The sequence below is a fragment of the Salvelinus fontinalis genome, chromosome 16 (genome assembly GCF_029448725.1).
Source record: "Salvelinus fontinalis isolate EN_2023a chromosome 16, ASM2944872v1, whole genome shotgun sequence".
NCBI classification, from domain to species: domain Eukaryota; kingdom Metazoa; phylum Chordata; class Actinopteri; order Salmoniformes; family Salmonidae; genus Salvelinus; species Salvelinus fontinalis.
Window position 1 is genome coordinate 40,003,762 of NC_074680.1, and position 26,120 is coordinate 40,029,881.

At 42.3% G+C, this 26,120-nt stretch overlaps 1 protein-coding gene across 15 annotated transcripts in view; it reads left to right on the forward strand.

Moving 5' to 3' along the window:
• The window catches only part of LOC129813153 (nesprin-1-like), a 156,460-nt gene that overhangs the window by 41,364 nt on the left and 88,976 nt on the right, over positions 1–26,120 (forward strand). For 10 of the 15 annotated variants that reach the window (XM_055865385.1, XM_055865396.1, XM_055865394.1 and 7 more), the window contains 31 exons: positions 100–209; positions 1,296–1,328; positions 1,491–1,607; positions 2,910–3,047; positions 4,364–4,528; positions 4,766–4,878; positions 5,327–5,495; positions 5,731–5,827; positions 6,333–6,535; positions 6,863–7,027; positions 7,298–7,450; positions 7,726–7,869; positions 8,091–8,258; positions 9,071–9,229; positions 9,479–9,643; positions 9,869–10,003; positions 10,262–10,420; positions 15,400–15,608; positions 15,854–15,962; positions 16,302–16,466; positions 17,124–17,291; positions 18,039–18,215; positions 18,755–18,895; positions 21,462–21,622; positions 21,985–22,135; positions 22,411–22,541; positions 22,872–22,968; positions 23,585–23,683; positions 24,501–24,688; positions 24,921–25,044; positions 25,218–25,384. In XM_055865385.1, coding sequence (XP_055721360.1) covers positions 100–209; positions 1,296–1,328; positions 1,491–1,607; positions 2,910–3,047; positions 4,364–4,528; positions 4,766–4,878; positions 5,327–5,495; positions 5,731–5,827; positions 6,333–6,535; positions 6,863–7,027; positions 7,298–7,450; positions 7,726–7,869; positions 8,091–8,258; positions 9,071–9,229; positions 9,479–9,643; positions 9,869–10,003; positions 10,262–10,420; positions 15,400–15,608; positions 15,854–15,962; positions 16,302–16,466; positions 17,124–17,291; positions 18,039–18,215; positions 18,755–18,895; positions 21,462–21,622; positions 21,985–22,135; positions 22,411–22,541; positions 22,872–22,968; positions 23,585–23,683; positions 24,501–24,688; positions 24,921–25,044; positions 25,218–25,384 — 4,480 coding nt within the window. The remainder of the gene's footprint in view (positions 1–99; positions 210–1,295; positions 1,329–1,490; positions 1,608–2,909; positions 3,048–4,363; positions 4,529–4,765; positions 4,879–5,326; positions 5,496–5,730; positions 5,828–6,332; positions 6,536–6,862; positions 7,028–7,297; positions 7,451–7,725; positions 7,870–8,090; positions 8,259–9,070; positions 9,230–9,478; positions 9,644–9,868; positions 10,004–10,261; positions 10,421–15,399; positions 15,609–15,853; positions 15,963–16,301; positions 16,467–17,123; positions 17,292–18,038; positions 18,216–18,754; positions 18,896–21,461; positions 21,623–21,984; positions 22,136–22,410; positions 22,542–22,871; positions 22,969–23,584; positions 23,684–24,500; positions 24,689–24,920; positions 25,045–25,217; positions 25,385–26,120) is intronic. The other 5 variants (XM_055865383.1, XM_055865398.1, XM_055865391.1 and 2 more) reach the window with 3 other exon arrangements.

The window sequence follows — 26,120 nt, forward strand, 5'->3', positions numbered from 1 at the left end:
GACTGTAGTTTTCTGGCTGGATGGATAGCCCTGATGTCAGTGTTGAGTTGCTATTGCTACTAGTGACACCAGCCTCTCTCTCTCTGTCTTCCTCTGCAGATGTGGATGTAGATAAACCAGATGAGAAGTCCATTATGACATATGTTGCTCAGTTCCTCAAGCACTATCCCAACCCCCACCACTCTGAGACAGATGGGCAGGAAGAAGAGGTACCTAACTATATTCACTGAAGTCCTGAGTCTAAGACTGTATTGGCAAACTCAGTGTTGTGTTTATGCTTTATGTACTTTAATCTGTGTTTGTATTCTTGTTTTTGCTACTGTGTTCCTGTTTTTGCTACTGTATTCTTGTATCTTCTACTGTATTCTTGTATCTGTTACTTTATTTGTGTTTTCAGTATGATTGTTGTACTTTAATCCTATGCTACGGTATATTCAACATCACATGGCTAACTAATAACGGCACACTTAGTGTTGCAATGCTTTATGAACTTTTATCAAATCAATTCAAATCACATTTTATTTGTCACATGCACCAAACAACCTTAACGTAAAATGCTTACTCACAAGCCCTTAACCAACAATGCAGTTCAATAAATAGAGTTACTAAATAAACTAAAGTAAAAAAACAAAAAAAACAATAACACAATAAAATAACAATAACGAGGCTATGTACCGGTACCATGTCAATGTGTGGGGGTACAGGTTAGTCGAGGTAATTTGTACATGTAAGTGCAAAAGCTGTTATTGTATTTGTGTTTTCAGCTCTTCTTATTTAAAAAAAATCATTGCATGAACTCATCAATCATCTTACTTTCCTCATTGTGTGTTATGTAATACACTCTCTCTCTCTCTCTGTCACTTCATCTCTTTGTCATGCCACTCACTCCATCTCTCTATCTCTCCATCTCTCTGTCATCACTCTATCACTCCATCTCTCCATCACTTCATCTCTCCATCTCTTTGTCATGCCACTCACTCCATCTCTCTATCTCTCTGTCATCTCTCCATCACTCCATCTCTCCATCTCTCTGTCATACCACTCACTCCATCACTCCATCTCTCTGTCTATGTTATCTTTCCTGTGGCATTTGAAGCTGCTTCTTCGCTACATTTAAACTTTTGCACACTCTATCCCAAACCTACAGGTAAGTCCATCCCTGCCATGGTGCTGTGTAGTGTAGTGTCTGTCTACAGTGTACTGTTTTATCTCTGCTTTTGCTCTCTCTCTCTCTCTGCCACTAATGCCTTTCTGTGTTGTTTGCATCTCTTCATGTGGCTTGCTTTCCTGGATAGTATGTTCCTCAAGATATAGAGCAAATGCTCCAGGTATGTTTGACAGAGACTCCTGTGACTTTCTCTTTGAATCTTACTTGCTGTAGTACTGGAATTTAATTTGGAAGGAGTAGTTTCACATTATATTGTTTATTGGGAACTCTGTTGGGGTTGAGAGAGGATGAGTGATGATGCATTGTATAACCTGAATATGAGGTGTTACAGAGAGAAGAACGGAAGGTTCTGAGGGAGCTGAAGGTGTGGCTGGAACAGTTGGAAAGAGACGTGCTGCAGGTGCAGGAGGCAGAGGGCAACATCACCGACAAGTACCAGGTGATCTAGTAACCAATAACCACATCTCAAACTACATGTAGCTGGCTAATATTATGATAGATTAAGTACCAGGTCACCAGGGGGTGAAGAGGGAGGTGACAGCGCTCCATAAAACTCCACATGACTCTTTCTCAATAATCTTTCCTCAATTTCTTGTATCCTCGTGTCCTCGCTGAGGTGGAGAGAAGGCACTAGAAATCAAGGAAAGACTATTAAGAACAGCCCATATCTGACAGCCCTATGTTCATGTGTTATATACTACCTCATTTATTTGTTTTGAAGGTTCTTGGGTCGTAACCAACGTTTCCTCTAAGTTGCGGGAGGGCGCGCAGTAGCCCCATGACTGCTGCGTAGCTCCCCGGGGACTGCCGCGTAGAACAAATATCAGCCCACAGAGAGAAGCATGAGATTGAACTTCACTCAACTTTCTAGAGTTTTCCCCCGTTAGTTAACACTATCAACAATTCCCTTTACTGTGGCAATGTTGACCCAATCAACACAATATTAGCCACTTTCAATATAACATTCCGAAACAAAACGAACTATGCAAGAGAACTTGTTGTAGACAAAATGCATCAGTGTAGGATTCTATTGCATAGTGAGTTATTAACCCAGTTATAGATAACGTGTAGTCAGCAATAGAGCACAAAACATTTGTACATTTCTAGACATCTTTGAAAAGCGAGTCAGGTAAACTGCTTATTTTTGTCATAAAGGGGCAGTGTTGTATTTTGAAAGAGGCTTGAATAAGCTAAGTAGCCAATAGGCAAAAAGTCAGCATCATTTGTCTGATTCTCTATAATAATGGTATTGTATTTTGTAAAGTGTTTTCTTGCATCAAACAACACAACATTGTCAGTCACCTCCTTGTCTGAAGGACAAGTGGTTATAAACAGGTTAATGTCAAGCCCTGCATGTTTTTTTCAAGTCTCATGGAATGTAGGCCTACATGAAACACCAAACATTGACTGCTACTATTGGCTGAATGGTACAACAGCTACAGTATTTTACTGTTACAATGTTATGGGATGCATGTTCTCCATTGTTTTTGGTGGTAGGCCACTCTAGTAGACCTACATTATGATCTAATAGCCACAGTAGCGTACTTGGCAGCTGTTAAAACTGTAACTTCAAGCGGTTACAGCCTCAGTGTTCACAGTAAACGCACGCTGGAAGGTGTACAGAATTTTCACAACGTTCAAGTTTGCGCTCAGCAGACCTGAAATTTGCTCAGTGCCAAAATGTTTTTCAGGGAACATTGGTTGTAGCACCTCTAATACTCGTGTTTCTACTTTGCTTCAGGGCTTCAAGAGTTTCCGTGTGCAGTATGAGATAAAGAAGAAGCAGACAGAGCCGCTGCTGCAGCCGGTACACAAAGATGGGAAGTTGTCTGTAGACCAGGCCCTGGTCAAGCAGGCGTGGGAACACGTCTCTAGCACGGTGAGTCAGTGTATTACTGTCTGTGGACCCCTGCACAACTAGCCTGAGCCATATTGCATGTCCTTTAGCCAACTCTTATGTACATCGATATTCCACCAGACTTCTTCACAACCATCCCAAACAGGGTACAGTAACACTGTCTGACACCCTCACATAATCTATGGGCCAGACTCACAGACACAGATTAATCCTACTGTAGTTCTGGATTATAATCCTACTGTAGTTCTGGATTAATCCTACTGTAGTTCTGGATTAATCCAATTTTAGTACTGTATTAAATGTACTGTAGTTCTGGATTAATCCAACTGCAGTTCTGGATTAATCCTACGCTAATTCTGGATTAATCCTACCGTAGTTCGGGGTTAAACCTAATGTAGTTCTGGATTAAAAAGCATACTCTATGGAGAATCTCCATTGAACTAGTTTTTTAGTCGAGGACTAGGCTGGGAAACAGGCCCGAAAAGAGCATTATAAATAGACAATAACCTGTTATTTTTGTTCTGTAGACTTGTAATTTGCTGTATGTTTATTAGTTAGACTAATACTTGCCCTTGCAAGGAAGAATGGGTCCCCAGAATTGTAGCTTTCATAAAAAACTGAGTGTTCAGTGAGGCGCAAGCCTTTGAATGAGTGCTCATTAAGAGGGGAGAAGAGTTTTGAAGAGAGCGGAACAGAGTGGGTTTTGTTCAGTTGATAGACTATTCTCTAATAGTTTGTTTGAGAGCAGAATACCACTGTGATCTGGAGTGGATGATTTTTGCTGACCCTCTGCTTTTCGAACAGTGTGGTTCATGTTAATGCCTTGGTTGTACTGGCTGTTCAGGCTGTAATGGATGTCTATTTCAGGTCTTGGACTCTGGTTGACATGGTTTGTCATGAATCTTGTCCGAAAGGCAAAACTGAGTGATTTCCGTTAGAAAGGCCTGCTGCAAAATCCAAATAGTCTATTTTGTAAAAATGTATGAAGACAAAAATGTGCTTTTTGGTCTTAATTTAAAGTTAGGGTTAGGCATAAGTGTTCGTAGTGTGGTTAAGGTTAGGTTTAAAATCAGATTTGATGACGTTGTGACTGTGCCAGGTAGTGACCACTCTGCAGAGCTGCCTCCACCGCTAGATTCATGACAGTGAATGCCAACCTGCCTCTTGGATTGGGGACCTGAAGAAGACCTGAGTGGTTGAAACAAATGTGTCACTAATAAACCACATGGAAGCGTAGATTGCAGTGTGCAGAGTCTCTTTTCCCCATTTTTTCTGAATTAATTTTGATATCCAGCACCTGCTCAAAACTTGGGATATGTAATATATACCTATACTAGCTCCTGGACTGGCACATCCATCTGGATAAGTGGCTGCCTGTCCCCCTGGGGGTGATCGGAGCCTTGCTGCATCGAGCTGAGATCGCCCTGAGAGAGGAGATTCCCATCCAACAAGCTCATGAAGAGACAGCTAATGTGATCCAGAGGAAGCTGGAACAGCACAAGGTATTCAACAAGAGCAGATTCAGTAATCCATATGGGTGTAAAACTATCCTTGGGTAGGCCTAGTAAGAAGGTACTGCAAATCCCACAATTTGTAATTTTGTTGATCAAATAAAAAAAGCTAACAACTGACTATTTTATTTTTGATGCACCAGAGTCTAAATGAGAACTCACATTGTTTGTTATCTACTGTGTATGTGCACGTGTCTGACTGTGGATATGGGCATTTGTGTGTTGCAGGAGATCCTGAAGAACTTGGAGTCCCACAAACAGACGTTCCAGCAGATCCACCGAGACGGATCAGTAAACGGGGTCCCTGTCCCCCCCGAACAGCTCCAAGACATGGCCGAAAGGTCAGTCCTACATCAGTCAACTCTATCTCAGTGTTTACACTAATGTCTGGACAATTTTAGCCTGATTCCAGATATGTTTGTGCTGTACGCCAAATCCTATGGTCGTTGACTTGACAAACATAAGTTGACAAGACAGCACAAACATATCTGGGATAAATATGACATGAACTATGATATAAATATGACATACAATTTTTTGTCTGCGTGTGTAGTTTGAAGGAAGTTGCTAACTAGCGTTAGCGTGCTAGTAGATACCATAGCCTTCCAGTCATTGTGCTAATGCTAGTTAGAATTGGCTCGCGTAACTAACTCTTATCTTCCTTCATACTGGTTGCAGAGACATAAAAATGGTATCCATTTGTTCATCTGACTTCATTGACAAAATCCCAAAGTATCCCTTTAAATAAGATGGATATTGATCCGTTTGATCTTCAACTTTTTACAACAGATTCAATTACGTGTCCACATCATCTTATGCCCACCTGATCAAACTGGAATTCTGGGAGATCAAGTATCGTCTGATGGCATTTCTCATCCTGGCTGAGTCTAAGCTCAAGTCCTGGATCATCAAATATGGCCGCCGTGACTCTGTGGAACTACTGCTACAGAGCTACATTGTAAGTTGACCTATTCATTCGTTGCTACTGGTTTGAGGTAGCCAGATCAGTCCAGATCAGTTTGGCGTGACAATGACCATAGGAGTTGGCAAGACAGCACAAACAGATCTGGGACCACCAAGCTAAGTTTGTGGACTCAGACAGCGTACATTTTTGTCCATAACATTTCCATGGATATTGTTCCAATTCTATCCTCATGATAATTCCATGCTAATCTCACCATCATTCCCAACAGACCTTCATCGAGGGACACATGTTCTTCGAACAGTATGAGACAACGTTTAAGGCACTCAGGCAATCTGCAGATGTCTACGTCAAGTCTGATGGTTCAGGTAAGATTGTTTTTCTTTTCCGTGTTTTATCTCAGATGTAATTTGATTGATTGTATTGTCTGTCAGAGAGGGCACACATACATAAATAACTGTTGATTTGATATTCTAGGCATTAAGATCTGTAAGAAAGGTGTCTAGATTAACTTGGTACTGATGAACAATAGGTAACATGGTGTCCACACTAGCCTTCGATTGACTCTGCACTAGTAGTTCACTGGTCTGACTAAAAATCCAAGAAATCTGATAACATCACAGTGCCTGTCTGTTCACTAACTACTCTATATTCCTCCTCAAAGACAATTACCTGTAAGTAGGTCTTTGAATGTGCAACACTGCAAATGAAAATTCCTTACTGTCTTGAATTATGTATTCAAGGGTCTCGAAACTTCACTGTACTGGGCTCTTTTAATAAGATCTTGAGTAATTTAGGAGGTGACCCAGTAAACCACAAAAAAATGATATGTCATGTTGAAGAGAGACCTAATTTCATGATGTTTCTTTCCAGCTGAGGAAGCAGAGGTTGTGGGTAAGTTCCTGTCGGATGCGTCGGCCCAGTGGAGGAACCTGTCGGTGGAGGTGCGTAGCGTCCGTAGCATGCTGGAGGAGGTCATCTCTAACTGGGAGAAGTACAGCAGTACGGTGGCCGGACTGCAGGCCTGGCTGGAGGACGCAGAGCAGATGCTCAACCAGTCAGAGAATGACAAACGGGTGAGCTTGAGGCTAAACGTATCAGGAAGACCAAAACATATCTTTATTCCATGTCAACAGCTGATGTTTTGACCATTGTGGGCATGGAATAAAGATAATCTCAGCTTACATTTTCACTTCCCTTTCCCTTCTTCTTATTGGATTGATGTGCTCTATGGGACATAATTTCCTGTGAAGCGCTGAGCCTACATACTCTTCCTTACTGTGTAGACACCTACTACGTCATCAAAGCTGACTGTTGGCCCCTTTAAATAATCTTCTATGCTTACAAACTGTTGCTATCAATTGTGTAGAGTTTGAGTTTTTCTCTTCTTTTCCCCTCCACAGGACTTCTTCCGGAACCTTCCTCACTGGATCCAGCAGCACCTGGACATGAACGATGCAGGGAACTTCCTGATTGAGACGTGCGATGAGACTGTCTCCAGAGACTTGAAGCAGCAGCTGCTCATTCTCAACGGGAGGTGGAGGGAGCTGTTTGTTAAAGTCAAACATGTAAATTAGTTTAAAATCTCCTGTTTTCTGCACACCTAGATTATGATTATTAAGAAGCATCCCACACGATTGGCCCTGAAACATGGCTGTGGACTCCTAGATACCATAGGAGCCTACAGCCATGCCTCAGGGCTAACCACTAGATACAATTCTTAGGCTGTGAAACTCGGGTGTCATAAAATATCTCTGCATCACTTTATAAGCACAGCTCAAATCATAAAGAAAAGCTTGTCATCATTATTATTCCCTGCTCATCTGTTTCCATGGCAGTATGCTAGAGTGGACGAGGTGGACAAGTGGAAGCAGGACTATCAGGACTGTATCGCTACTCTCAAAACCTTCATGGATGCAACCAACGACAAGATGACTGCCCCTGTCCAAGTGTCCTTCCTGAACGTCAGGACATTCGTTCAAGATGTTGAGGTACAGAACGTACACAGTGCTTTTCTATCAAACTTGAAGGAACTCTCAATAAAGTGTTCAGCTTGGCTCACAGTGTTACGATGTCTATCAATCACATATTCACGAAGCATATCAGAATAGAGGTGCTGCTCTACAATCAGGTCCTCCCTGTCATTTGATTCACAAAACTGATCCAAGATCAGCAGCTACTCTGAGACGGCTTTATGAATATGGGCCTTGGTAAAAGTAAGGAAAAGAGTACCCATGTTTGATCTATATTCACTACATCCTGCCAGGACATCAAGAACAAGGTCCCGGCCATGGAGGCAGCCTGTAAGACAGCCAGCCGCACCGCCCAGCTGCTGATCAAAGACACGCCCGCGGAGGAGGTCTCTACCATGCTGGCTGTCATGGCTTCTATCAAGGAGGAGATGAGCAAGGTGACCATCCATCTCCATCTCACCTGTTCCTGTTTGAATTCTTAGGTTGAAAGCTGAGTAAAAAAAAAAGAAAAGACAATGCCCATATGTTGATGACTTTTTGCAAATCCTATCAGTTTTCCACGTCATCACATTGTCTTTCTGATCAGCCATCTTTAGTATAGTCCTCCCCAGATGGCATTACCCCCATGACCTCCTCCCCCCTGTCCTCCTCCCGTCAGATAAAGGAGCGGTCCCTGCCGCTGCTACGGGATGCCCAGTCCCTGCTGCCTGCTCTGGAGGAGATGGAGAAGAACATCACAGGGTTCTACCAGGCCCTGGAGAAGGCCAGCCGCATCACCTGCTCCAGGGACTCGGAGGCCCACGGGGACTTCAAACAGAAATGCCAGGTGACAAATTACATCACACATTCTTATCCAGAGGGACTTACAATCAGTGTATTCAACTAAACACAGGTTGGTCAGGGGTTGAATGTAACGAGAGAGGAAACTGCATGGAGGATGGTTAGAGTTTGGATTTGGTTGAGTTACTGTTACTTGCCTTTCATACTACAATATTAGACGGACTTGTTCTATTGTAGATACATTTTATACATGAATCATCTACAGGGAGTAACTGTGAAGTTATGTTTTAATTGAACGTCATGCTGCTTAGTTGACCCATTATGTCATTATTAGCAGTGTTTGACTTGGTTAGGAGCTCACCGGTGCTGAAAACTGGCACCACAAATGTTCAACTGCTTGAGCTCCTGGTCCTCTTATAGAATATTAGCTCAAAAGTATTGTGGAGATCCTGCTCCTAAATATAAACAGTACCAGCACCCAAAACTAGAATCAGAACCTATTTCAGTCCAAGTCAAGAATTTAACATTTTAGTCATTTAGCAGACACTCATATCTAGAGCAACTTACAGGAGCAATTAGGGTTAAGTGACTAAAATGTTAAATTCTTGACTTGGACTGAAATAGGTTCTGATTCTAGTTTTGGGTGCTGGTACTGTTTGTATTTAGGAGCAGGATCTCCACAAAACTCTTGCTCAAGAGCACACCTGCAGATTTTTCACCTGGATTCAAACCAGCAACCTTTTGGTTACTGGCCCAAAGGTCTCAACTGCTACCTGCCTAACGCTAGGCTACCTGCCCCCACACTGATTATTAGTAACACAATGTCTCTTCACACTTCACTGCCTCCTCTTTCTCCAGGAGCTGGTGACCTTCACCCAGAGCTGTAAGAAATGTCTGACTGTGATAGAGAATAACCATCAGAGTGTCCAGAGAACCCTGGACAGCAGTAAGACCCTACAGCACCTGGACATGGCCCTGCTGCAGAAGAGAGCCGCCGACCTCCAGGCCTCCTCACAGGTACAGTACCATAACACAACACTTAATGGGTTGTGTGTAACAGTTTGATAGAGGAAATGATTGAAGGAGAGAACATCAATCAATCAATCAATCAATCAATCATGGGGCTTTGATAGAGGATAATAATGTGAAGAAGACAGAATGACGTAGCTGCCTTCTAGCGCATGTTCAGTTCAGATCAATTCAAAATAACTTGTGTGATGGGTGATGAGAATTGCTTGTGAGTATGTCTGTATTTGTGTATCACAGGCAATGATCGAGGAGTCTACTGAGTGGAGGAATCATGTGGAGGTCAACAGCCGCTTAATGAAGAGGTTTGATGAGTCCCGTGGCGAGCTGGAGAAGGTGCTGAAAGTCGCTCAGGCTTTTCTAAATGAGAGAGGCAACCCAGAAGACCTGCTAAAAAAACACACGGTAAGAGCAAGAGCTTGCGTCATGGCTAGGACCATAGATTTAGACTGTATTTTATCTGGACAAACCAGATCTGACAATGACCATAGGACTTGGCTGTGTAGCACAACAGATCTGGACCAGGCTAGTCTGGACTGGGGATTCAGTAGAGAAGCACAAGGGGCGGAGGTGTGGAGTCATGTGGACATTATGACAATCTCAGTGAGACATCTCTGTCAATGTTTGCAGGAGTTCTTTGGGCAGCTGGACCGGCAGGTCCTCGATGCGTTCCTGAAGGCCTGTGATGAACTGACAGACATAGTGCCTAAGGAGGAGCAGCAGAGTCAGCAGGAGACAGTCAGGAAACTGCACAAACACTGGAAGGTTAGTGCCATGTTGACAGAAAGGTATGGTACTAGCATCATCATTCAAAGCCTGCAAATGTAGAAATATTCTATTTTCACAGTTCCAAGATCCAAGTATTCTTATCACATTCCCCTTCAATGTCTTGTGCACTTTGTCGGTCCTGAATAGTCATATGACTGTCACATCTTGTTTATATCGTATAGTAATATAATATTTTCAGGTTAAGAATGAGACTGAAAGAGTTCCTAACTCCCTCTCTCCTTCCCCCTCTCTCAGGATGTCCAGACAGAGGCTCCCTACCATCTGCTGCATCTGAAGGTAGAGGTGGAACGGAGCAAGCTAATGGTCTCCATGCAGGAGTGTCAGTCAGAGCTGACCAGAGAGAACAGACACCTGGCTGGCATGGGGAGTGAGAGGCTGATCAAGGAACACAGGGTGAGACTAGCTGTGTTGATGGCTGTGGTCTCTATCCTGATCTGATAGGAGTGATGGTTGTGGGATCTATCCTGAACGGATAGGAGTGATGGCTGTGGTCTCTATCCTGAACTGATAGGAGTGATGGCTGTAGTCTCTATCCTGATCTGATAGGAGTGATGGCTGTGGTATCTATCCTTATCTGATAGGATTAATGGCTGTGGTATCTATCCTGATCTGATAGGATTAATGGCTGTGGTCTCTATCCTGATCTGACAGAAGTGATGGCTGTAGTCTCTATCCTGAACTGATAGGAGTGATGGCTGTGGTCTCTATCCAGAACTGATAGGAGTGATGGCTGTAGTCTCTATCGGTTATTCCATGGTGCAACTGAGTTTACTTTGCCATGATCACATGATCTAGCCCAGTGGTTCACGCATTTTTTATAGTCCCGTACCCCTTCAAACATTCAACCTCCAGCTGCGTACCCCCTCTAGCACCAGGGTCAGCGCACTCTCAAATGTTTTTTTTGCCATCATTGTAAGCCTGCCATAAAAAACACTATACATTACATTTATTAAACATAATAATGAGTTTTTGTCAAAACCCGGTTCATGGGAAGTGACAAAGAGCTCTTATAGGACCAGGCACAAATAATAATATAATAATAATCTATAATTTTCTCTTTATTTAACCATCTCACATATAAAACCTTATTTGTTAACTTCTCTGGGATATGTGGGACCTTGGCCAAAAGCCTGTAAAAATGCAGAGCGCCAAATTCAAATAAATTACTAGAAAAATCTAACTTTCATTAAATCGCACATGAAAGATACCAAATTAAAGCTACACTTGTTGTGAATCCAGCCAACATGTCAGAATTCAAATAGGCTTTTCGGCAAAAGCAAACGATGCTATTATCTGAGGATAGCAACAGAGTAAATAAAGAGAGAGAAGCATATTTCAACCCTGCAGGCGCGACACAAAACGCAGAAATAAAAATATAATTCATGCCTTACCTTTGACGAGCTTCTGTTGTTGGCACTCCAATATGTCCCATAAACATCACAAATGGTCATTTTGTTTGATTAATTTCATCGATATATATCCAAAATGTCAATTTATTTGGCGCGTTTGATGCAGAAAAACACCGGTTCCAACTTGTGCAACGTTACTACAAAATATCTCAAAAGTTACCTGTAAACTTTACCAAAACATTTCAAACTACTTTTGTAATACAACTTTAGGTATTTATTTACGTAAATAATCGATAAAATTGAAAACGGGATGATCTGTGTTCAATACAGGATTAAAACAAACTGTAGCTAGCCTTCTGGTCACGCGCCTCTAACAAACAGGACACTTCGAGTGAACCACAATCAAGATGGCCGGACTTCTTCATTACACAAAGGAAAAACCCTCAACCAATTTCTAAAGACTTTTGACATTCAGTGGAAGCGGTAGGAACTGCAAGAAGGTCAATTAGAAATCTGTATTCCCAATGAAAATCCATTGAAAAGAGAGTGACCTAAAAAAAAAAAAAAATCTGAATTGTTTGTCCTCGGGGTTTCGCCTGCTAAATAATTTCTGTTATACTCACAGACATGATTCAAACAGTTTTAGAAACTTCAGAGTGTTTTCTATCCAAATCTACTAATAATATGCATATCTTATCTTCTGGGGATGAGTAGCTGGCAGTTGAACTTGGGTATGCTTTTCATCCAAACGTGAAAATGCTGCCCCCTATCCTAGAGAAGTTAATCGAAAATTGTGAATAATTCACCACAGGTTAATGAGAAGGGTGTTCTTGAAAGGATGCTCATAACTCTGCAATGTTGGGTTGAATTGCAGAAAGTCTCAGTCTTAAATCATTTTCCACACACACGCCTGTATTTAGTTTTCATGCTGGTGAGGGCCGAGAATCCACTCTCACATAGGTACGCGGTTGCAAAGGGCATCAGTGTCTTAATTAACAGCGCGATTTGCCAAGGCAGGATACTCTGAGTGCAGCCCAATCCAGAAATCTGGCAGTGGCTTCTGATTAAATTCAATTTTCACAACCGTTTGTTGCAATTTCGATGGGGCTCTCTTGTTCAGATATTGGTAAGTGGACTGGAGGCAGGGCATGAAAGGGATAACGAATCCAGTTGTTTGACTAGTCCGTTTCGGGAAAGTGCCTGCTTAATTGCGCACCCAACTCACTCAGGTGGTTCTCTATATCACATTTGACATTGTCGGTAAGCTTGTGTTCATTTGCACACAAAAATCATGCAATGATGGAAAGACCTGTGTGTTGTCCTTGATGCAGACAGAGAAGAGCTCCAACTTCTTAATCATAGCCACAATTTTGTCCCGCACATTGAATATAGTTGTGGAGAGTCCCTGTAATCCTAGATTCAGATTCGTATCATTCAGGCGAGAAAAAACATCACCCCGACTGGTAGGCCAGTCGTGTGAGAAACTCGTCATCATGTAAGCGGTCAGACAAGTGAAAATTATGGTCAGTAAAGAAAACTTTAAACTTGTCTCTCAATTCCAAAAAACGTGTAAATACTTTCCCCCTTAATAAACAGCGCACTTCTGTATGTTGTAAAAGTGTTACATGTCACTGCCCATATCATTGCATAGTGCAGAAAATACATGAGAATTCAGGGGCTTTGCTTTAACAAAGTTAACCATTGTCACTGTAGTGTCCAAAACGTCTTTCAAGCAGTCAGGCATTCCCTTGGCAGCAAGAGCCCCTCAGTGGATGCTGCAATGTACCCAAGTGGCGTCGGGAGCAACAGCTTGCACGCGCGTTACCACTCCACTATGTCTCCCTGTCATGGCTTTTGCGCCATCAGTACAGATACTAACACATATTGACCACCAAAGTCCATTTGAAAAATATCCTCTCCTGTTGTCCTGGTTTCCATTGGTTTGCAGAAGAGGATGTTTTCCTTAATTGACCCCCCATAAACGTAACAGACATATACCAGGAGCTGTGCTAGGCCCGCCACGTCTGTTGACTCATCCAGCTGTAACGCATAGAATTCACTGGCTTGCATGCGAAGCAGTAATTGTTTCAAAACATCTCCTGTCATGTCACTGATGCGTCGTGAAACAGTGTTGTTTGATGAAGGCAATATCTGTATAGTTTTGGGCCTTTTCCCCCAGCATTGTCCCAGCCATATCCCCACGGCAGCAGGAAGAATTAAGTCCTCCAAAATAGTATGGGGCTTGCCTGTCCTAGCCACTCGGTAACTCACCATATAAGACACATCAAGCCCCTTATTATTAATGGTATCTGCTTTTTATACATGTCTTACTACTTGAAAGTCGTCTTAATTCTCGCTAATTTATTTTTGCCTTATTTTTTAAATGGGCATACTTTGTTTCTAAATGTCTGCGCAAGAGTGAAGGTTTCACCGAGTTGTGAGATATTAGCACATATAACACACTGTGGCTGAGGAAAGGCACTACTCCCAATATAAATTAACCCCAACTCAATGTAGGTCTCATCATATTTGCCCCTTTTCGATGGTCCAACGTCCCTGTCTGTTGTTCGGTGCTTTTTTTAAGCCTAGGCGTCCCGCTAGCGGGACAACTTCCGGTGAAACTGGAGGGCAGGCAATTCAATTAAATAATCATAAAAAGTATGGATATTAAACATTTAGGTACATATAAGTGTCTTATATCGGTTGAAAGCTTAAATTCGTGTTTATCTAACTGTACTGACCGATTTACAGTAGCTATTACAGCGAAAACATGCCATGCGATTGTTTGAGGAAGGTGCCCCACATCAAAATATTTTTCCACCGGCACAGGTTTCATAAATTCACAAATAGCGATTAAATATTCACTTACTTTTTGAAAATCTTCCTCTGATTTGTCATCCAAAGGGTCCCAGCTATAACATGTAGTGTTGTTTTGTTAGATAAAATCCTTCTTTATATCCCAAAAAGTCAGTTTAGTTAGCGCCATTGATTTGAGTAATCTACTCGTTCAACATGCAGAGAAAGGAATCCGAAAACTTTGTTTCAACAAGTCAAAATACGTTTCTATTTACTCCTCAGATACCCTAAAATGTAATCAAACTATAATATTTCTTATGGAAAGAAGTATGTTCAATAGGAAATCGACTTTAGCAGGTGCGTCCTGTCTTCATGGCGCGCGCAAACTCGAATTTCCAAGACTGTGTCCCTGTACCCAAACTGATATTTCTTATTCGTTTTGGAAGTTACAAGCCTGAAACCTTGAAAATAGACTGCTGACACCCTGTGGAAGCCATAGGAATTGCATCCTAGGAGCTAATTTTCAGTATGCCCTTATACTTGCCATTGTAAGAGCATGGTCTCTCAAAAAAAGTTGGTTTTTCTTTGGATTTTCTCCTACCATATCTATGTTTTATATTCTCTTACATTATTTTAACATTTCCACAAACTTCAAAGTGTTTTCTTTCCAATGGTACCAATTATATGCATATCCTGGCTACAGGGCCTGAGCAACAGGCAGTTTACTTTGGGCACGTCATTCAGGCGGAAATTGAGAAAAAAGGGGCCTAGCTCTTCAGCTGCATCAGATTCACAACTGTTAGTGTCCATGCTAGCTGGGCTAACAACAAATGTATAATTACTGATTCTAGCATTGGATGTGCTCGTGGAAGCAGAACAACTTGTGTCGTCGACAAGTTCAGGTGTAGTATTGCTGGTAGCAGGCCTTACTAAATGTGAAGATAACATTTTTTAAAAAATTACATGTAAATGTGAATCACATATTTATTTGGCGTACCCCCGACAGCATTGCGTGTACCCCTGGGGGTACGTATACCCCAGTTTTGGAATAGCTCATCCAGCCCATATCAGGTAGTGAATGTGTCGGGACCCCTAGCCTGGTACTAAGACAGTCACTGTGCTGGTCCGCAGTGCATATTTCAGAAAAGCAATTTGATTAATTTAGCACTTGATGTCTCCCTGTGAGAGAGTTTGTCACATGAACGATGTATCTTTACCGTCCTGCAGGACTTCTTCAGGGAGAAGGGTCCTCAGTCTCTGTGTGAGAAGAAACTACAACTGATGGAGGAACTGTGTCAGAAGCTTCCGGACAGCAACCCAGCCCACCAGACCCTGAACAGCTCTAAGAAGGCCTACTCTGAGCTCTGGGAGGAGATAGATAGCACCCATCACAATCTGATGCAGCACCCTGATAAGTGGGAGGAGTTTAACACCAGGTAACAAGGCCTCACGAATGATAGTGATTCAAGACTGTCACAATCATGATTTGTATCATTGTTAACATAACATATCATTTTGTTTTGTTTTTTGTAACATTTTGTTTTTGGATCTTTTCTCTTTCACTCACTATCCACATTGATGCACTGACTAATGACAAACCACCAATCCTTTTTAACCTAATGAAAACTGAAATATTAGATGGCTATACAGTATGATCATACTTTGCCCATGTTCATCTAAGGTTCTCCGAGTTGTCAGCCTGGCTTTCGTCTAAAGAGAGCCAACTCAGACTGCTCAGGAACAGAGCCAACGACCCCAGCAAGCACGGACAGGTCAAGGCCACCATAACAGTAAGTATGATGGGAATCCCTCATGCTCTATGTGTTAGACTAGGCAGAGATTTCACAGACCTATCCTCGTATCCATACTGTATGTCCTGAAGGCAGATATCATTGACCTAGCCTCATATCCATACTGTATGTCCTGAAGGCAGCTAGTTCTCCAGTAAATTACTGGGAGCAATATAGAGTTTATGTGCCATTGGTCTGCACCTTGTTAACCCACAGCTCTTACTTTATGGTGCATGGCAACAATAGAGTTGTCTTCAGTACATACAACATGGATTTGAGGCTATCACAGACCTAGGTAAGCTTGATAACCTATGCCACTTCCCGCTCTCCCCTCTCCAGGAGCTGAGGAACGATGCAGAGCTGCAGGAGGGGAACCTGGGCTGGCTGAAGTCCCGGCTGGCTGTGCTGATAGAGATCTGCTCCGAGACGGATGCACAGAGTCAGGCTGGGGCAATTAATAAACTTTCCACCAACTTCAAGGGCCTCCTCTCCTATCTCACTGAGGTAAGGAAAGACTGAGACTGCAGCTGACACTGTGCTCCTCCTAAATATATTTGTGTGTTGTAGGGGAGGGTTGAGAGCAGAGCAGGAGACACATTTCCAATCAACATAATATGGTCAATCAAGATGATAAAAGTGTTTGAAATAAGCCAGCGAGCACTGAAGCATACTGTCATCCTTACATGCTCACCAGGACAGAAGAACGGAGGATGGAAGAATCACAGCATTAGATGGCTAGCTTGGGTGCCAGTCTTTTCTGCTCTCTTGTACCCACAATGCCACACTCCCTCTGTCTTTGGATTGTCCGTTCACTGTTATGTCTCTTCAGGGTGATGTTAGGGTCGATGGTATGTCTTATCACTGAGTGAGGCCGTATCATTTTCCACTGTGTTTTCTTCCTGTCTGAAAGAGCCATTCGTTGTAAACTAGTTGGTTTTAACAATAAAATATAGATTTATGAAGCAACCTTCATAAATCAATTGTCCTGCCAAGAGTTCATTGTCGTACCAAGAGTTAAAGAACAGTATTCATGTTCAGTTGGTTCCAGTGTTCATCTACCTTGGTTTGAAAACGGTGGTGATAGTGTTTCCTTTTTTTCTATATTGTTTTTGAGAGTTGCAGAATGTAATTTCTTTCCTCTGTGTTCTTGTTGTCTCCCAGTCTGAGAAGGTGGTGCTGGCGGTGGGGGACTGTGTGCAGTTCAGGGAGGAGGTGCGTGGTGCACTGGATGAGCTGGTGCAGGGTCAGCAGGAGGTACACCTGGAGGTGACCAGGATACTGGACTCTGAGACCGTCAGGGAGGCCCAGCAATTGCTCCAGGTTCACCAGGTAAGTCGGACTGGAGAGGAACTGTTCGTCACTTGACTGTACGGCGCTACAGAGGGTAGTGCATACGGCCCAGTACATCACTGGGGCCAAGCTTCCTGCCATGCAGGACCTCTATACCAGGCGGTGTCAGAGGAAGGCCCAAACATTTTTCAAAGACTCCAGCCAGCCTAGTGATAGACTGTTTTCTCTGCTACCACACGGCAAGCGATACCGGAGCTCCAAGTCTTGGACCTAAAGGCTCCTTAACAGCTTCTACCCCCAAGCCTTAAGACTGTTGAACAATTAATCAAATGGCCACCCGGACTATTTACATTGACCCCCCCCCCCCTTTTGTTTTTACACTGCTGCTACTCGCTGTTTATTATCTATGCATAGTCACTTTACAAATTACCTTGACTAACCTGTACCCCCGCACATTGACTCGGTACCGGTACCCCCTGTATATAGCCTTGCTATTGTTATGTAATTTTATTGTGTCATTTTTTAAATTTTGATTAATTAGATTGAACTATTCTCAAAGGTTTCTGCAATGTTAAATAATTGAGTTGAGGCAACAAACATTGATATGGAGCTTTATATTGTATTCATGAAAGAAAATTATGCTTTTTGTGGTTGTAAAAAAAAAAATATATATATGTATAATGTCATAATGAACAGTCAAAACGTAATACACTATATAATGTTTACAGCCTTTAAATGAGATCCAAACACCAAACACGTTGATTGTCTCCTCTCTCCTGCCTGCAGCAACAGCTGAAGCGTCTACGTATGAAGAGGAAGGATGTGAGGCAGCAGATCGATAGGGGCCATCAGCTACAGGCTGAGGAGGGGCTGGGGGAGACCTTACAGCAGGACCTACAGAGTCTGGAGACAACACTCAGCAATATGGACCACACCATGGACTCACAGGAGCAGGAGTTAGAGGTGAGCTCTCTCACCAGACTGTACCTTCTGGGGGTATTGGAAATCCTCTTGCTCTTGTTCCAGGGCTTTAGTGTCAGTTTCCTAGACACAGATTAAGGCCAGTCCTGGACAAAAATGTATGTTAAATTAGATTCTGTATTTAAGATGGTTCATAGTCCAGGACTAGGCTTATTATGTGTCAGGGAAATCGTCCCATTAGGTGCTGTCTTTTGTTGTGGTCTTTGTAGTGTGCGTTACAAAGCTGACCTGTCTAAGATGAAGATGTAACAGTACAGACCATATCAAGGTGTTGATCTGTGTACTGAATGTCCCCATGTGTTCCTCTGTGTATTGTCTGTGTACTGAATGTCCCCATGTGTTCCTCTGTGTATTGTCTGTGTACTCAATGTCCCCATGTGTTCCTCTGTGTATTATCTGTGTACTCAATGTCCCCGTTTGTCCATCTGTACATGTGTTTATTATCTGTGATCAATTATCTTTGTTTGTCCCCAGGTGTCATGGTATTAATCTGTGTATTGAATGTCCCATTTGTCCCCCAGGTGACTCTGTCTGCGTGGCAGGAGTTTGACAGCCAGCAGAGGACAGTGCAGGAGTTTGTTACCAGGGCGCTCTCTGTCATAGACAGAGACCTGAACTTTAGCAGCCCAGAGAGCCTGGCTACTGAACTGGACCAGGCCAGGGTGAGTGAGAAGTGAATTTGGTGAACATGTTAGTGTGACAGTTGACACTTTTGAATGATAGTTGACAGTTAGCAGGGCTTTTTGGAATCAGTCAATTAATCAATGAAATGTATTTATAAAGCTCTTTTTACATCAGCCAATGTCACAAAGTGCTATACAGAAACCCAGCCTAAACCCCAAACAGCAAGCAATGCAGATGTAGAAGCATGTAGAAGCACGCAATCCCATCCAGTGTTGGCAATTTAGCGTATTTGTCTCTATATAGTGAGTTTTCATACCCCTCCAGCGACTTTTATTGGTGAAAGAGTCTTGCACCAAATTCCACTACTTTTCAGACTGCCTTTGGGGAGATTTGGTGGAGAATGGTGCACACATAGGCAGAGAACCCCAAAGGGAGAGGGAGTGTGGCGAGAGAGGGGGGTGAAAACATTACGTCGGGACCGCAGCTCTGCCACAGCAAGGCAAATAGGTGCTGTGATGTTGTCGTGGCAACGGCAAAACGTAATCTGGGAATTTTTAGCAACAAATCAAGGAGCCAATAGCAATTTTATTATTTTATTTTATTTCACCTTTATTTAACTTCTCTGGGATATGTGGGACGCTAACGTCCCACTTGGCCAAAAGTAAAAATGCAGAGCGCCAAATTCAAATAAATTACTATAAAAATCAAACTTTCATGAAATCACAAAGGAAAGACCCCAAATTAAAGCTACACTTGTTGTGAATACAGACAACATGTCTGATTTAAAAAAGGATTTACGGCGAAAGCACACCAAATGATTATGTTAGGTCAGTACATAGCCACAGAAAAACACAGCCATTTTTCCAGCCAAAGAGTGGAGTAACAAAAAGCAGAAATAGAGATAACATGAATCACTAACCTTTGATGATCTTCATCAGATGGCACTCATAGGACTTTACACAATACATGTATGTTTTGTTCAGTAAAGTTCATATTTATATCCAAAAATCTGAGTTTAGGCGGGACGCTACTGTTTCACAGAGCGCCAAATTCAAATAAATTACTAGAAAAATCTAACTTTCATTAAATCACACATGAAAGATACCAAATTAAAGCTACACTGGTTGTGAATCCAGCCAACATGTCAGAATTCAAATAGGCTTTTCGGCGAAAGCAAACGATGCTATTATCTGAGTTAGCACCATAGTAAACAAAGAGAGAGAAGCATATTTCAACCCTGCAGGCGCGACACAAAAAGCAGAAATAAAAATATAATTCATGCCTTACCTTTGACGAGCTTCTGTTGATGGCACTCCAATATGTCCCATAAACATCACAATTGCTCCTTTTCTTCGATTAATTTCGTCGATATATATCCAAAATGTCCATTTATTTGGCACGTTTGATCCATAAAAACCCTGGTTCCAACTTGTGAAACGTGACTACAAAATATCTCAAAAGTTACCTGTAAACTTTGCCAAAACATTTCAAACTACTTTTGTAAAACAACTTTAGGTATTTTTTAACGTAAATAATCGATAAAATTGAAGACGGGATAATCTGTGTTCAATACAGGATCAAAACAAACTGTAGCTAGCCTTCTGGTCATGCGCCTCTAACAAACAGGACACTTCGAGTGAACCACAATCAAGATGGCCGTACTTCTTCATTACACAAAGGAAAAACCCTCAACCAATTTCTAAAGACTGTTGACATCCAGTGGAAGCGGTAGGAACTGCAAGAAGGTCAATTAGATGAATGAAAATTAATGAAAATCCATTGAAAAGAGAGTGACCTCCAAAAAAAAAAATCTGAATGTTTTGTCCTCGGGGTTTCGCCTGCGAAATAAGTGCTGTTATACTCACAGACATGATTCAAACAGTTTTAGAAACTTCAGAGTGTTTTCTATCCAAATATACTAATACTATGCATATCTTATCTTCTGGGGATGAGTAGCTGGCAGTTGAATTTGGGTATGCTTTTCATCCAAACGTTAAAATGCTGCCCCCTATCCTAGAGAAGTTAATGAGGTATGCTAGTTGAGAACAAGTTCTCAATTTGCAACTGTGACCTGGCCAAGATAAAGCAAAGCAGTTCGACACATATAACAACACAGAGTTACACATGGAATAAACAAACATTCAATCAATAATACAGTAGGAAAATCTATATACTGCATGTGCAAATAAGGTAGGATAAGAGAGGTAAGGCAATAAATAGGCCATGGTGGCAAAGTAATTACAATATAGCAATTAAACACTGGAATGGTAGGATGTGCAGAGGATGAATGCGCAAGTTGAGATACTGGGGTGCAAAGGAGAAAGATAAATAAATAAATAAATACAGTATGGGAATGCGGTAGATTGGATGGGCTATTTACAGATGAGCTATGTACAGGTGCAGTGATCGGTGATCACTTCTCCCATCAAGTGTATATTTGGGTAATTTAGGCTCCTTATCGTGTCTATCTTTCAAGGTTGGCTATTCAGGCTAGATATTGAGATGTGAAATTAAGATTTTAAAAACTTTCAAGAATAATTCAACCTAGTCATATCACAAAGTGTCAGTGACATTCTGACTCTCACATTTTCCGTTGTCATACAGGTCCTTTTAAAGCAGAGTGAAGAAGAAGCCTGCATGGTGAACACCTTGTTGAGGAAAGCAGCAGAGATCCAGCTTGGCCCAAAGAACACCACCTTGTTACTGGAGCAAGCCCGCTCCCTCAGCGAACAGCTGGACAAAGTGGAGGCTGGCCTCAAGAAAGAGTAAATACAACAACTCCTCTCCCCCTCCTCCTCCTCCTACTTCTCCTCCTTCTCCTCCTCCTTCTCCTCCTTCCCCTCCTGCTCCTCCTGTTCCTCCTCCTGCTCCGCCTCCTCCTCTTCCTCCTAGTCGAGATTCTAATCTGATCCTTTATTCATAAAAGGTCTCAGTTTAGGATTGTTGATCTAGGATCAGTTTAGCCTTTTAGATCATAATGAATAACATTACATGGAGAGGGAGGACCTGATCCTAGATCAGCACTCCTACTCTCAGACACTTTATGAATATGGGCTCGGAACTCTTTGTTGTAATGTTTAGCTACCCAGTTTTGTGATAAAACTCAATTAGTCGCACTCTTTTCTAGCGCCAAGGCTCTTGATGGGATGAAGAATCAGTGGACTCGGTTTGGGACAGAGTTTGAGACCTTCTCCTCGTGGATCTCTGAGAAAGAGAAAGAAATGGATGCTCTAAAGAGTTCTGCTGCTCCACTTGGACAACAGATCAACACAGTAAAGGTACTGTAAGCCACCTCTGCATTTCCTTTATATGTTCACCCACATTTTCTCTAGACAGTATGCACAACATGTTGATGGTTTACAAGATTTTCCATCTTTGACTCAAATCAGTGATCAAATCAAGGTAGCTCATTCCAACAGATCATTCATACCTTAACTTGAATGACTCAAACATTGAACCTTTAAACCATTAAAACTTGCCGACAAAAATGATCTGACAATAAAAAAAAACAATAGCATTAGGTAACAATCATTATCCTCCTCCGGCCTCCCAGGCGGTGGGTGTGGAGCTGGGGGACAAGGCGGAGGTGTTATCCCAGCTCGAGGCCCACTCCCAGGCCCTGGCCCAGTTCATCTCGTCTGGGGAGGCAGCCCGTATCAAGGCTCGGCTCACCCAGATCGGCAGGTACTGACGTGTGGATGTTTTTACCTACTTTAGTTGAATGCCCTGACTGTAAACATGTACATGTAATGTAAATGTACATTTCTCTGGGTAAGATCAACAGAAATGTTGATGTAATGTAAATGATGAATGTATTTACCGATGTTTTTAACTGCAAATCTTTTTTTTCAGGGTTAATCATTAATTGCATTATATACTGCATGTTAAAGTTAGTCATAATACTGTATATTGAGTTCTTGTTCTGGACATTCAAGTTCCTATGTGTTTTATCTATGCAAGGCTCTTTTGCTTTGTGCTACCAAAGGTTGCTGAGTGTTATCTTTTCATCTGCAGATACTGGGAGGAGCTCAGGGAGAGTGTGGAGCAGCTAGAAGGACAGCTGCAGGAGAGCTCCTCCACACAGCACCGCTTCAACACCAGCCTGGAAGAGGTACGACTGAAATAAAGACTTTTGTTTATTCTTGAGTAACCTCAGGAGAACGAGTAGAATTACCACTAGCTATACGTCACCACTAGAACCAATGAAAATAACCCTTAGAAGTGTTAGAGGAGGCCTCCTGGGTGGTGCAGTGGTCTAGGGCACTGCATCGCAGTGCTAGCTGCGCCACCAGAGTCTCTGGGTTCGCGCCCACAATTGGCCTAGCGTCGTCCGGGTTAGGGAGGGTTTGGCCGGTAGGGATATCCTTGTCTCATCGCGCTCCAGAGACTCCTGTGGCGGGCCGGGCGCAGTGCGTGCTAACCAAGGGGGCCAGGTGCACAGTGTTTCCTCCGACACATTGGTGCGGCTGGCTTCCGGGTTTGAGGCGCGCTGTGTTAAGAAGCAGTGCGGCTTGGTTTGGTTGTGCTTCGGAGGACGCGTGGCTTTTGACCTTCGTCTCTCCCGAGCCGTATGGGAGTTGTAGCGATGAGACAAGATAGTAATTACTAGCGATTGGATACCACGAGAAAAGGGGATAAAAAAATTTAACGAAAAAAAAAAAAAAAGAAGTGTTAGAGGAAATGATGAATATCAAAATCAATGATTGTCTGAATTATGTTATTTAAAGGCCAAAACAACACTTGGTGATCTCCATAAGAAACTGGACCATCCTGTCACTTCCTGTACCTCCTCGTCAGAGACCTACAAATGTCTCCAGAACCACATGGTATGTCTTTCTCTCTGGTTTCGTCATTACAATGTATTGACAACTACTTATTTAATTACTTGCTTAGGCTACTTCATTTTCCTAATTTCATGTCAGACATGAAGGCCACAATGGGTTCCTTCTACTGTTTCCTGTTCTTGGAGATACACATTTTACACTTTAAGGTTGTACATTTGCAATGTCTCCATGCCACACTGCCACGAATGAGGTTCTGCCATTTTATTGACAATATTGTCTTGCTGTTTGTTCAATAGTGTTGTCTTTACAGAGCTATATAGTACATAATAAATAGTCAGGGTTGGGGAGTTACTGGTTACATGTTATTGGTTACATGTAATCTGATTACAAAAAAACTGTAACTGTAATCAGTTACGTTATCAGCAGAAATATTGTAATCAGATTACATATAACTTAGAAAAACGAGTTGATTGCTTCTTGGATTGCTTTTAAATTCAGCAAAGATGTTTGTGAAAAATACAATATGACACCATTCGGTTTTCTCAATGACATTCAATTTATAATTGAAAAAGGCGCAAGTTTAAGTTTGTTCTACCTGAGCAAGTCTGACCACAAGTCCAAGTCAAACGTGTTCATGGATCCTTGTAGTCTTCTTCTAATGCCTCTTAAAGCGAAAGTAATCCAAAAGTAATCCGATTCCATTACTGAGTTTGGGTAATCCAAAAGTTACATCACTGATTACAATTTTGGACAGGTAACTAGTAACTGTAACGGATAACATTTAGAAAGTAACGTACCCAACCTTGTATATAGTGTTGTATTAGTCAAATGTATTTAATTCTGTGGTTTATCCCCCTAGGATGTGTCCCAGAGCTTGGAGAGCCTGAAGGCAGCCTTGTTGCCCCTGTCTGCTGGGGCACGTAGACTCAGTGACAGGGAGCAGGCTGAGAGAGCAGTGGCCGCTCTACAGACCAGCTATGACCAGAGTCTAGGGCAGGCCAAAGAAAAACAGAACACACTGGAGAAAGTGCTGTCTCTATGGCAAAAGTAGGAAGGCTAGGCTGGAGGGAGACATTTTGGACTGTTTTCCCGGGCACACATTATGCCTAGTGCTGGACTAATGCATCTAAAGAACCTTGATCTAAAGTTCTTTTTAGTCAAGGCGTAATGTGGATCCGGGAAACCGGCCCTTCAGCTGTGAAATATTGATGTAAAACATTTGTTTTTGTACGTTTTTGAAGTGCCCGTCTTGTTCTTAAACTTGGATACTTTGTTTCAGGTATGAGAAGGATCGTTCTAGCTTTGTATCCTGCTTGGAGAGATGTGAGTCTACATCCAAATCTGAGAGCCATTGCCTGCCTGCAGATAAAACCAAGCTGGAGAGTGAGCTGCAGGACCTGCAGGTACTGTAAATTCATACATTTTCAATCCATGTTCCTGGACTGATCCTGCAGAGCTTCCATATGCATTTAGGGACAGTTTCCGAAACACAGATTAAGCCTGAAGATTCTCCATTAAAAGTGTTTTTGTAAAGGCTTGCTGGCATAGATGTTCAACAAAAGCTTATCTTCTGTAGGACTTGCAGTCTGAGGTGGTGTCGCTGGAGCCCCTTCATGAAGGCCTGGTGGCCTCAGGGACATCCCTGTACCCCACCGCCCCAGAGGAGAAGGCAAGGCAGCTCAGTGATGACTTAGAGCAGCTTAAGAAGAGATGGAACTCCCAGAATGAACTCATCCCTTACAGGTCAGTCAGAAGATGGTGTGTGTGTCACTCGGTTCAGCAGTAACACATTGATTCAGTCAGACTGCTTCCAACATTACTATACTATGTAGTGCACTGCTGTTGACCAGAGCTCACATACCTCATTCCAGTCTGACCCTCATTGTTGGCAAATGGATCCTGTACATCTTCCAAATCAAGTTGGTTTGGTAACATCACATTTCCAACTTAATTACGTCTTACTGGTACTGACAGCACACAGCATTGTAGAGGAACAGTGGTGTGAAAAAGTATTTGAGCCCTTTTAGATTTTCTCTATGTTTGCATATTTTCGATACTGAATGTCATCAGATCTTCAACCAAAACCTAATATTAGATAAAGGGAACCTGAGTTTACAATATTTATTTATTTATTTATTTAATTAACAAAGTTATACAACACCCAATTCTCCCGTGTGAAAAAGCATTTGCCCGTTACACTCAATAAGTGGTTGTGCCACCTTCAGCTGCAATGACTGCAACCAAATACTTCATGTAGTTGTTAATCAGTCTCTCACATCGCTGTGGAGGAATTCTGGCCCACTCTTGCATCCAGAACTGCTTTAACTCAGTGAGATTTGTGAGTTTTCAAGCATGAACTGCTCATTTCAAGTCCTGCCACAACATCTCAATTGGGATTAGGTCTAAACTTTGACTAGGCCATTCCAAAACTTCAAATTTGTTGCTTTTTAGCCATTGTCATGTGGATTTGACTGTGTGT